The 12912-nt window shown below is 45.9% G+C and overlaps 1 protein-coding gene across 1 annotated transcript in view; it reads left to right on the top strand.

The window, feature by feature from the left end:
- The window catches only part of LOC119648401 (probable serine/threonine-protein kinase MARK-A), an 89535-nt gene extending 77178 nt beyond the window's left edge, over positions 1-12357 (top strand). Inside the window, exon 10 of the mRNA XM_038050147.1 lies at positions 12044-12357. Within this exon, the coding sequence (XP_037906075.1) occupies positions 12044-12066 (23 nt within the window). The 3' untranslated portion in view covers positions 12067-12357. The remainder of the gene's footprint in view (positions 1-12043) is intronic.
- Positions 12358-12912: the final 555 nt, after the last annotated feature.

The raw sequence follows: 12912 nt of genomic DNA, 5'->3' as shown, positions 1-12912 counted from the left end.
AGTAGGATTTCGCCGCTTTAACTCTCCCCGTCGCGTAGATCTGCATATATTCTGGGTGTTTTGCTGTAACTATCATAGCCAAATCATCTGACGATTGCACTCATTTTTGGGGCGGTAAGTATATCACATTGCATAACCAGGCCCGCTTTGACGATGTGCTCCATAAAGCCTCCGTCCATCCCGTGATGGACAGTCCTCTCGAGAGGTAATTCTCGACCAAACAGATCAAGTATCCTTTTTCAGCCTAAATCGAGCCCTGGCCTCGCGGATGCATCGCCTCCAACTATATCGATCCAAAGACCGCGTCCTCCAGTTAGGAAATCCTAGAATTGATCTACAATCTGCGTCCGATCGAGGTACGGGAATCCGACGATTTTCGATTTTTCGCCATTTTTCCAGCAAAATTTTCAATTTTCTTGGATTTTCCTTGGGCCCGAACTCACTGGATTTTCCGTAAGATCTTGCGTTTCCGTCGGCGTAGCATCAAACATTTTCCATTTCCTTGATCGGAAGTGCCTCTCCTTTTGATCCAGGTATCTCCCACAGGAATCCGACGATTTTTCGCCATTTTTCCGACTTGGGGTACACCAAATTTCCAATTTTCTTGAATTTTCCTGAACTTACTGAAATTTGTGCCATAGCTTACGTTTCCGTCCGCGTAGCATCAAACATTTTCCATTTCCCTGATCGGAAGCGCTTCTCCTTTCGATCGAAGTATCTCCCACGGGAGCAAATCGTCTTTTTGTATTCCTCATCCGCCTTGTGAACGTGAGTTCGAATGACATTTTTGGCATTGGATGTTGCTGGGGTTAGACACGGTAGCTTCATGGACTTTATTGTTATAGAAATTCTCATTGTGGCCTAGCCACCATAAGATGCAAACGTGCTCTATTTCCACTCTGCAAGTGACAAGCTTATACCATATAAAAGCTTGTCCATCCATGTTCTTTCCGTTGATATGATCTGATTGTCAGCTAAACGTGATTACCTCGCCCAAGAAGGTGATGGGCTTTTCTATTCTCTAACCATGACCCATTTAGGTATAACCTTGAGCAGTTCCCGTCTTTTTACGAATTCTATGTTGTTGGACGTCTCGAAATTGAGCGATAGCTTGAGCCTAACACACTCATTTGTGAAAACTGTGTTCCCCTTCTAATCAAATCCTTCCAAATGCTTCTTCCTTTATGTTTCCGAGTGCAAAAATGAGAATGAAAAATGTCAACCTTGGATAATCCCTTGGAATACAAAAACGTTAAATATAGATTGAAGACAGGATAGATTTTGTCTGTAACAATTATCGTATTCTGTCTGGCTCGTGCCAATTAGGATTCCGCCGCTCTAATTCTTCCCGTTGCGTAGATCTACATGTATTCTGGGTTTTTTGCAGTAACAATCATAGCGAAATCATCCGCAAAACCAACAATTGTATCCATTTTTGAGGCGGTAAGTACATCACATTCCAACACAGAGCCCCCAATGCCGAGCTTTCACTATATGCTCGGTAAAGCCTCCGTCCATACCGTGCTGGACAGTCCTCTCGAGAAGTAATTCTCGACCAAGCAGGCCAAATATCCTTCTTCAACCCAAATCGAGCCTCAGAGATTGTATCAGGATTCGTCCCTTCGTGCTCGAAACGGCGTCCTCCAGAGCATCAAGCCGACGCCAAAAGTGCCCGTTCGGTGTCAGGTAAATGCTAAAAAACGTTACCCCTAAACACCGGACTCAGACAACCCTGTTCCTTCGGCCTTCGAGAAGAACACGAAATCGAACGTCGTCCCGAACCCAAATGGCAGCGGTCCCCGATAAGTTGAGATGCCATGAGGCCGAGTCCTTCTTTCGGTATTGCTCGCTAATTAGCACTAGATCAGCATTTACTTCCGCAGCGAACTGTGCTAGTAACTGGTGACCGGTTGCATTCCAATGCATGTTAATTTGTAAAATGCGAATCATGTCATTCGCATCCTAGCCCTTTCCAATGCCACCGTTGGACACCGTCCCGAGCCCGCAGTGTATGCGACGCACCACGATCCCTGCAGAGGACGCAACTCTCGTTTTCGTTGCAGGCCTTCATTTGATGACCTATTTGGCCGCATCTCTGGCATGCTATCCTCCTGTCCGGTCCCTTACAAGCTACTAACGTGTGTCCATAGTCCAGACACCTGTTGCACTTGGTGGGAAATATTCGCACGGCCAGTTTTTAGCCTCGAGCATTTACAGAGGTGATACCTATGGGGGGGGGGGCTTGGTTACCTCTGGACATTCACGCTTTATCGCCTCCTCCACTTCGATCTTTTCTGTGAGGCAATCAAGATCCAGGATTTCTAGAGAGCACATGGTCTCTAGGCTGGAAACAAGAGCCTTCTCCCCCAATAACCCCTTGATGGCTTCGCAGAACGTACTAACTCCGCCACTCCTCGTTTTTCGTATGGAAGACACTTCTACCCCGTGGTCTACGAGTTTCATCCTGTAGCGAATTTAACTAAGGACTTCCGCAAATGTCTTGCCTTCCGTCGGCTTAATGAGCAGAGTCGGCGATCTAGTCCTGCTTTGTTTCCCCGTCTTTTCTGCTCTTGGCTTTTGGTTTGCAGCCTTCTTGTCTTTGTACAGACGTGTTTCTGGCGGCGTAGTTAGTTGTTTTTTTCTTTTTTTTTCCTTCTTCGCCTTTTTTTGAGCCCTGGAAACTATTCCGATAAAGTCTCCTTCAGGCACGTTGTCCTCTTTCCGCTTTTTCCCCAGTTCGTTTTGCAGTGGATTATCTGCGGTCCGTTTGATGCAAGCAGCGTTCTCACCGGGGAGTGCGGCTGTTTCTGCTCTCCAATCATCTTCCGCTGCTCGTCACGTTCGCCTATACAAGGAGATGCGGTCCAATAGTTCCATCAACCCGTTTCTGACGCCTTTGCTAACGTTCCTCTGGAGGAACGTTGCCGACCTCATACGCTTCCCCGCTACTGCGCATTTCCTGATGAGCCTTTCCTCTTCGGCTTTAACAACCACGGTCGACTGCACTTGCACTCGGTTTGTGTCCGAATTCGTCTGTTCAGGACTTGCAATTCTGACTGGGCTTTCTTTCGGAACAGGGGCACTACAAGGTATTGGAGTTGCCATCTCCGCACGGTCAGTTGCGCCACTTGATAAGGCTTTCTTTTTATTTGGGCGCGCCGGTGTCACATCGGGCAAGTCAGCCCTCGCTGCCTCTTTCGTTGATCGCTGCGGTGAACGGCGCATTTTTGTGCTGCGCCCAAACGCACTCAGCTCTTCCTCCGTCCCTGTTGTTTCGTCGATTTTTTTTATTTATGTGTATTCTCTATGGAAAACTCAATAACGCATTGGGGTGCGGGTCGCAATAGTCAGGAACGGGTGTGGCCTCGGGGACACAGCTCCTACTCCAGTTCCCTGAGATCTGACCTGCCAGAATTCACGGACGAATCAGGGCAACGCGGTCTACTAACATCGGTTCAATGCACACTACCCGACCAGGGTCCCGAAGGGGGTGGCTCCTGATACACGTCCCAACTAGCGCCTTGGCAGAGCTATGCTCACATCACCCCATACACGTCAAAGACAGAGTGCTGTCGACGGCTCCGGAGACTCCCAGTGTGTCCCGACGTACACCGGTCATTCACGGTTCACTGTTCGAGAAGCTTCCTCGAGGCTACTACCTAGGACGCAGATATATTACTTACTTGGGCACGTCGGGGACGTCGCACCCCGTGTCGTAAGCGACCTATTAATGGTCGCTGACGACCCCTGAAGGGCCTGTTTCTAGGCAGTAGACCCAATGGCCCGGAATTTTTTTGAAAGTCAGTTACAGAGGACTGGTCACGCCCACAACGACCGCTATTTGCTATCTGCTATATTTTTTATGAAATAGGAGAATTATTTCTCCTTTGTCGATGGCACTTACATTTCGTATTTTTGCCATTTTTTTTTGTAATTAACGCACTTCAAAAACTTATCACTGCAAGAAACTACAATCTTATGGTGCAAATTCTTTCTTCACATCTGTATTTATACAACAACAAAAAATTACTTGTCAATTCAAATTGAAATAACGGACCTACACGAGATTAAGTAGGGCGCACGTAACTGATCTGTACTGTACATAGTATAGCCATAAATTCTCTCAGTCGAAGCGTGTAGCAAGAAATATTAGACCGCCAAAACTGGTAACACTGCGCAGGGAGAGTACCTAACTATACCCCATTTCCGGCAGAGTTTTAGATTTCGAAAGTCAGTAGCTCGTGAACGACAATGCGATGAATTTCGGTAACTACGAAAAAAAATCGCGATTACTGCATTGCACCAATGTGGGCATACGTCGAAAAACATTCATAGTTTGTTAAAAAGCTGCCGGTAAACGAACGATTCGTTTTTAGGACATAAACTCGATACCGCGAAACAGCTCATGTTGTTGACAGGCGACAGGAGGGGCGCCCGCGTTCCGTACGTCGCCCGTGTTCGTCACAATCCTCTCCGCAAGCAGAAATGAATGTCCCCGGAAATGGGCGTTTCAACTCGAAGTATGAGTCGTATTTTACGAGAAGATCTCGGTCTCGGTGCGTACCGGCGGTGCGTTAGCCATATGTTAACCCCAAAACTGAAGGAAATACGGCGAACTCGGCGTGCTGCTTTTCTACAACGATTTCCCGGTAAAAAATATCCAAAATTCTATTTCCTGATGACAAAATTTTTACCATCGAAGTAAAATTCAACCGACAAAATGATCGAGTATACGCTCACAATTGTTATGAAGCCAGAGAAAATGCTGCGTGAGTCCAATGTCGTCACCATCCGACAGCCTGGCCTCAACACTGGTCCACACCTCCGGCGCTAGTTTGCCGCTGGCAGAATTACCATCCGCCAGCGCCGCACGTAAGTGGCTTCTGGCCACGTCGCTGAAGGGCTTCGCAGTTCGTGCCCCGTCGGCTGACGATTGCTGCGCAATTTTCTTCGGATGTTGCTTTGCGTCTGAGCTTCTTGCCCACTCTGCTCCGCTTCTTATCTTGCTCGACCTCGTCTTGAGATCGATTGCATTTCAGAGCGATGGGCTTGGCCTTCTGCTCGTCAGCCAGGCGTTTGCTACTGTATTCGTCAACAATCTTGCTGAGAATATGCATGGCCTTCTGGTACTGGCTATTAAGCAGGACACCAGTTAAACCTCGCTTTTTAGCCGGTTTTCGGCGACCGACATTCTTGTCGGTTTTCACTTTCGAGGGGTCCCCGACGCTAAGGGTTTCGGGTTAGAAGTACTATGTCTGGTACTCGCTACACCCAGCTTGATGGCAGTGGATTCCAGGCTGGAAGCCACTAGTTCATCTGCCGCATCGCTTTGGAAGGGCCCTGCGGTTCTCTGAGTGAAATTATGCGGTGTTTCCAACGATTAATTATTTGAAATAATGAAAAACTTGTTGGTGGTGTTGATATTTATTCTTGCAAAAACCGATATTTCGGGAACCACTTGTTCCCTTCATCAGTGCTAACAAGTCCCTGCGGTTGGTTTCAGCACAGCGGTGCTACGGCTGGCACCGAGTATAGTGCTCTCGACGGCTACTGTCTCCTGGTCAGTAGCTCGTCTTCCGTTGATGCGCCTAGCATCACCCCTCCTTCTTCTATCGTCGTTTTTGCCTTTGTTTTTTGAGAATTGATTCCATGTCTTGGTCCCACGAGTAGTCCAGGAAGAATGTCCACTCTGGCTGGCCTGGCCACCAGGGTAAGGGTCTTATTTGAAACTGAAGGTGCCCAAGGTATTCAGAGTTCGCATACTAAAGACCAAGCTCCCCATTGGCCTCGCAGCTCTCGGCGTATGCTTTTCCACCTTGGCTTGGGGTCCTATTAGCATCTTCTCCAGTGCAGGGAGGACGATTCCCGGGCTGCTGCTTCGGTCCATCCCCTGTGAGATCTATTCCGGCGGCCACTACGAGGAGGTCGTGTGAGGACTTGCCGAATTATGCAACTTCAACCTGAAGCATAATCAGAATAAGTTTCCCCTTTTATTATGAAACTCGATAGTAAATTGTCTTATTCTTCTTTAAAAATTCGGTGGAAGCCCACTTCTATTGCAGAGCAAAAGTATACTGAGATAAAAACTGCGAAGTTGTGCATAAATCTGATTTCTTTCGAAGGAAAATTAATTACTACTTATCATGTAAACAGAGTAAAGATTTATGCATCTGTGCTCAGATTTTTTTCTAGTTAAAAACATTCCTGTAATAACACACTGTTGCTGTGAACGAACTGAACCCTTTTTTATTTCACCTGATGTCTCTGCACTCGCTTCTGGCATTTCCTTCTTTACTTCAAAATTGATGCTTTCCTGGTTTATAGTACTGAAACCACTTCATCTTATTCCTTCTCAGTCCCCTCCTCAATCATAACAATGTCGCGACTTGTTATAAAATTGTTGTTAGGATTGTACACTCCATAACCCTTCACATCATCAGGATAGCCGACCAAGATGCACTGCTTCGCTTTCTTGTCCCACTTGAGACTTCTTTCTTTCGGTATGTGTACCATCACTTTACTTCCGAATATACGCAGATGACTGACATCAGGTTTCTGTCCTGTCCAAACGGCGTACTATTGTTCAATCCTGATGCTACTGACCTGTTCCTCAGATATACCGCAGTATTAACTGCTTCTGCCCAAAACTTTTTGGTTAGGTCTGCATCGAACAACAAACACTTGGCTTTTTCAATCACTGTGCGATTGAGCTTTTCACATCCTCCGTTCTGCCGCGGTGTATATGTATTCGTCTTTTGATGGATAATGCCATACTGATCTAAGTATTTATCAAACTGTTTGTTGCAGAATTCTAGACCATTGTCTGTTCTAATTTTCTTGATTCTTTTTCCAGTTTGATTCTCCGACATTGTCTAGAATGTTTTGAAACAATCTTGATCTTTTGTTTTTAAGAAATAAACATAAGCCATCCTACTATAGTCATCCATCAGCAACAAGAAGTACTTTGACCCACCAATTGATTTGACTTTCATGGGTCCACAGATGTCGGCATGTACTGTGTGAAGCAATTCTGCACTTCTGTTACCTAAATGCGGAAAAGGTAACCGTGACTGCTTCCCCTCACAACAAACTACACAGTTTTTTTGGTTTACTGGAGACCTTTCTGTGAGTGACATACTTTTAACTGCACCTTCTTCCATTTTTTCAAGATCAGTGCTATTTAAATGCGCAAATCTTCGATGCCAAATACGCTCCGAGACTGGTGTAAACAAACACTCCACCTGCTTGATGTTTAGTTTATATACACCTTCCACAAAGTCTGCCGTCGCCACTAGTTCGTTCTTCTGATTATAAATCTTACAGCAACTATCATTGAAGATTACTTTGTTTCCCTTTTTGACAAGCTGACTAACTGACAACAAGTTTGTAGCAATTCCTGGCACGTACAATACTTCAGTGATAGGAATCTCATATTCTGTACTGTTCACTAAAGTTGTAATCTGGCTGTCTCCACAACATTCCACAGAAACTCTTGATTTGTCCTCAATAACAAACTCTTCGACAACAGACTGCATCGAAACATGTTTCAACCATTGTTTTTTCTCAGTTATGTGCATACTGGCACCGGAGTCAATGTAGAAATCTGTAGTACTGAACTTTGCACTGAGAAATATTGCACAAAATGCATTCGATTGCTTCTTTTTCTGTAAATCACACTGGTTTTTATAATGACCAGTTTTGTGGCACTTGTAACATTTTATTGTTCTTCTTGTATTTGACGTTTGTGTCAAACTGGCATTAGAGTTATCGCCACCGTCATGTTTACTGTGATTTCCGTGCTGCCAATCTTTAGAAGCAAATGCACTTTGCTGTGTTCCGGCGCTAATTTCACTTTGATCATCAATGTCTATGAGTTTTGTTTTAATGGCGTCGGTCGTTATCGTTATACCCGAATGTTCAATGGCCATGATCATTGGCGCGAATTTTTCAGGTAATCTCGTCAAAAGTAGCGATCCAACCCATTCTTCTGTGATTTCAAAGCCAGTATTATTCAATCGCTGACTTGTTTCAATGATTGATGTTATGTATTGAGCCATGGAGTCGCAATTTTCGCGTCTTATTGAAATAAGATTTCGCAGCAGCCCAATTCGTCTGGTAAAACCCGTATCTGCATACATTGTTTTGAGCTTATTCCACAATCCCATGGCACTCGATTTTTCTTTAATATGCACATATAATCCTGGATCAATTGTAAGAATAATCTTCGCTCGCGTCTTTGCATCATTGGGCTTTCCTTCTTCTGCGATGCATACCTCAATTCCCTCCAAAATAAGATAATTTTGGACCGCGAACACCCAATCTTCATAATTTTCTCGTCCTTTGAATTTGATTTCAGTTAACCCGTTGGGGAGTTCCGTCCCCACGTACTCGAGGAGGGTGATCAGACCCGAGTCTGCAAGGAACTCATCTGAAGTGGCTCTGCCACGAAACTTCACCGGAGGTTATCTGGTACCATGGGAACCGGGATGGGTCTGAGAGCATATGCTCCAGGAGAATTCTCGGCCCGGTTATTTGCGGTTGGCCCCCTAGTGGGAGTTTCATGGTGGTTGTGGTTATGCCTACATCGCGGGCAGAGCTCCTCGGGGCTCAAGCGTAGAGTTGCACTGTACAACTCGGGCGCCGTACCCCTTAGTTGCGGCAGATGTGTTAGATAGGCCTCGCATCCACTGGTATGAATGCTGAGCCTGCACTCAGTATAAACCAGGACCGCTGTGCTTGCATGGCGGGGCTCTGATTGTGGTCACAAAATCAATCCGCGTCCGAAGAGGACCGTGGGATTAAGCCTTCACGGCAGGTACTCACGTTAAACCCCCAGGACTTTCGTCCTTTGAATTTGGGGATGGGGTAGGTAGGTAGGTATCAGTGGCCGCTCCGAGGAGCCCAATTAGCGCATTGGTGCGCCGTTTTGATGCCACAAACTCCTAAGACCGTGACTGTTGTTATAGGAACAGGGAAGCAGAGTCCAGCTGGCTCGGATCTTCAGAGCCAGCCCGTAGCATTCACGAAAGAAAGCAGCTCTCCGACCCTGCAGCTAGAAATCTCACTGAGGTCCCCGAAGAATGGTTTACCCAGTGTCCGCAGCCTGACTCGAGCCAGAGCTGGGCAATCGCAGAGAAAGTGCATGAGGGTTTCCCTTCCTTCTCCGCAGCTTCGGCAATGCGAGTTGTAGGATAAGCCGAGCCTAGCGGCATGGTCCCCTATGGGCCAGTGCCCCGTGCAGACCACCGTAATCTTGAAAGCATTTGCACGCGTCTGGCACAGGAGCTCTCGTGATCGGGTTATGTTATAAGCGGGCCAAATTCTCCTTGATTTGGCACAGCTTGTAAGCCTTCGCCATCTTAGGCCCGCGGCTGTTAGGTAGTGCGAGTAGACTCGGGCCCCGACAGCCGCCAGCGGAACACCGACTGTATTCCCCGAGGGACTGCCAAGAGCAGAGCCTTGCCTGGCCAATCCGTCAGCCCGCTCATTCCCCTCTATGTTCCTATGCCCGGGAACCCAGAGGAGAGTGATCTTGAGCGTGCCGCCCAGATGGTTGAGCGTGTCTCTGCACTGCCCCACCAACCGGGAAGATGTCGTCGTTGAGTCCAAGGCCTTGATGGCCGCTTGGCTGTCGGTCAGAATGGCTATGTTACGCTTGGGGCTCGAATCACGCTCCAGCCATCGACAGACTTCCAATATCGCCAGTACTTCCACCTGGAATACACTGGAGAAACCTGGGAGACCATACGACTTGGATACACCGTGTGTATTCGAGAAAACCCCCGCGCCGCTTCCATTGGCCATCTTTGATCCGTCCGTAAAGAATACCGTGTCATAGTCTTGCAACACGCCGCCGGTTTTCCACTTTGCCCTGGATGGAAGGTCCACAGAAAAGTTTCTCGTGAAGTTCAGCTTGCGTGTGACATAGTCCGTGGGGGATGCCCAGATTTCTCGAGGTATTTCATCTAGAATGTTGCTGTGGCCGTAGGACTTCGCTGCCCAGCATCCGGACTCACGTAGTCTGACGGCACTGCACGCTGCAACATATTTGATGTGGAGGTCTAGGGGGAGGAGATGCAGGAGTACATTGAGAGCATCTGCCGGGCAGGACTGCAGAGCCCCCGTAGCACCTGCACACGCGGTTCTCTGAATCCTATTAAGCTTCGTTCTATTGTATGTCTTCTTCAAAGCCTGCCACCATACAATAGATCCGTACGTGAGGATCGGACGCACTACAGCAGTGTACATCCAGAGAACCATCCTCGGCCGGAGACTCCATTTCTTCGCAAAGGTTCTCTTACAGGCATAGAAGGCTATACAGGCCTTCTTAACCCTCAGTTCTATGTCTAATGTCCAATTTAGCTTTGGATCCAAGATTACACCCAGATAATTTACATTAGGGGAAAGAACCAATCTTTGTTCATTCGGCCGTGGTAGATGGAATTCAGGTATCCTTGTCTTGGTGGTGAATAGCATCAGTTGCGTTTTGGTTGGGTTTATGCTGAGTCCGTATCTTGCGGCCCACAGGCATACCTTTCGCAACGCTCCTTCCATGATGTCGCTCATAATGGACAGAAACATCCCTGATACTAATATCACCAAGTCGTCGGTATACGCCAGCACCTTCACCCCGCTGCTGTCCAATGTACGTAAAATTTTGTCCATTAACTGGCGCCACCCTGGGGCGTGCCCCTGTTCACAGCTCTGGACAAGTTGTTGCGTCCCAGATCCGACTGGATTATCCTGGTACTTAGCATGGATATAATCCAATGCGTGAGATATCCCGCCAATTCAATACCGGTCAGGTCTTCCTTGATGGCGTTGGTACTAACGTTGTTAAAAGCTTCCTATATATCTGCAGCTGGGGTATACTGCTTGTACTGCAGCGACCGTTCAACCGTGCCAATTACCCCGTGGAGGGCGGTTTCAGTGGATTTTCGTTTGAGGTAGGCATGCTGGGAATTAGAGAAAGGTGTTCTCTCCATAATCGTCCTTAAATGAATGCCCAGGATAGCATGAAAGAGGTCAGCCTGATTGGTCGAAAGTCCTTCGCGGACTCATGACCTCGCCTGCCGGCTTTCGGTATGAAAACCACCCGTGCGCGCCTCCAGGACTGCGGTACGTATCCTAAAGTGATGCAGCTCCGGTAAATCTCAACAAGCCACGGCAGAGCTCTTTCCTGCTGCTTCTGTAGCATGACTGGCATTATGTCATCTGAGTTTTGAGATTTATATGCGGAGAAGCTGTTTACAGCCCAGCCGATCTTATCCTCGGTAATTACCGATTTGATAGTCTTGCACAGCTGGGGTGGCCACAAAGCCTCCAAGTAAGGTTCTGACTTGCAGTCCTCGTTGGCGGGAAAGTGCATTGGAACCAGCAGCTCCAAGGTTTCACTAGAAGATTCCGTCCCGGAGCCTTCCGACTTTTTATGAAAGGATGGGTTCTTTTGTTACTTGGACAGAATCTTACTGAGCCTCGCGGATTCACTGTTCTGAGATGTTCTGACAATAGTCCAACCAAGACCGCCTCTTGGCGGCCCTATTCTTCTTTAAAAATTCAGTGGAAGCCCACGTTTACTGCTGAGCGAAAGTATACTGATTTGCGAAGATTTGCGCATTTGTGCTCAGATTTTTTTCTAGTTAACAACATTCCCTAATTTGAACATATCTATCTGATGAAAAACCATTAAAATTCCGAATTCATATACACTATCGTTTACATATCATTTTCAAAATAACCCACCGTAAAAAGATAACAACAAAAAAGCATCTAAACTTGTACTAATCTAAACTCCATCAATATCCGTCCTATCTTACACCTACAAGCCTTAATGGGTCTTTGCACGCTCCACATCTAACAGAAGCTCAATTCAAGTTTAATCACAACAAAGTCGATATCGTCTACCTAACGTTTCCACCAAATTGATTGATGATTAATCTTTGAGCATTTCTACGGAAATCTAAATTAGATAAATGACAAAATTTCAGGATTCGCATATTCAAATCGATCTAAAATCAAAATTTTTCTCTTATCATTTCAACAGCTGCCAGACTACTGAAAGGGTAATAAAAAAGAAGTAAAAGATTTGTATCTATTTATATCAAGACAAAAGATTCCACTTAACCTCTTTTGTGATTGGGGTTCGTATTTTGTCCTGTTATGATACGCAAGTGAAAAGTAGTTAGACCGAGACCGCTTTGACAAGAAATTGAAATTTGTCCGTTCAAGAAGCAAATAATTGGCAGAACACACTAACACGAACGATTATAATAAAACACCAGCCATTGATAACTTTGATTGAATTCTGTTGTTGTCGTAGCTACAAATAAAAAAAAATAAGATTTCGACTTTAGAAAATGGGTCTTGTTTCAATTTTTGACTTAAGGGGGTCATCCCGTGTGTTGGATCCGCGGAATCGAATTTTTTTTCTGACGTCAATTGTATCTAGATATAGTGGGCAAAGTGATTTTTTGATATTCGCAGTCGTTTGGAAATTATAGTGTTAAACACGTGATAAGTCACATGCCAGATTTATGTCGATCACCGTAATAAAGTGCGTATTTATCGGTCCGAATGACGTTGGAATGGCTTCGCTAAATGAAAAAGAATTGAAGCCATGGCTGCACATGTGTTTCTTGCAGAAACCTAAGGTTTATGGATTAGGTATAGCTGATTAATGGCCAGTTAAGATTTTATGGCTAAAAATCATATTCTACTTTTCAAATGCGTTTTTCTTGAAACTGCTCGTTGAAAATCGGCTGCCACCATAGCCCAAAATCTATCCAACGAAATTCTTTGAAATTTTCACAACTTATTCAGAACATATTTCTACGTTCCGTAAACTAGGATAATTGCGATTCATTCGGTAGTTTTTTTTTTTATTCATTAAAGAAACCTTTAAAAAACGCCATA

The sequence above is a fragment of the Hermetia illucens genome, chromosome 1 (genome assembly GCF_905115235.1).
Source record: "Hermetia illucens chromosome 1, iHerIll2.2.curated.20191125, whole genome shotgun sequence".
In the NCBI taxonomy this organism is placed as follows: Eukaryota; Metazoa; Arthropoda; class Insecta; order Diptera; family Stratiomyidae; genus Hermetia; species Hermetia illucens.
The sequence above is the reverse complement of the archived record's forward strand: the minus strand, read 5'-3'. Positions and strand labels throughout refer to the sequence as shown.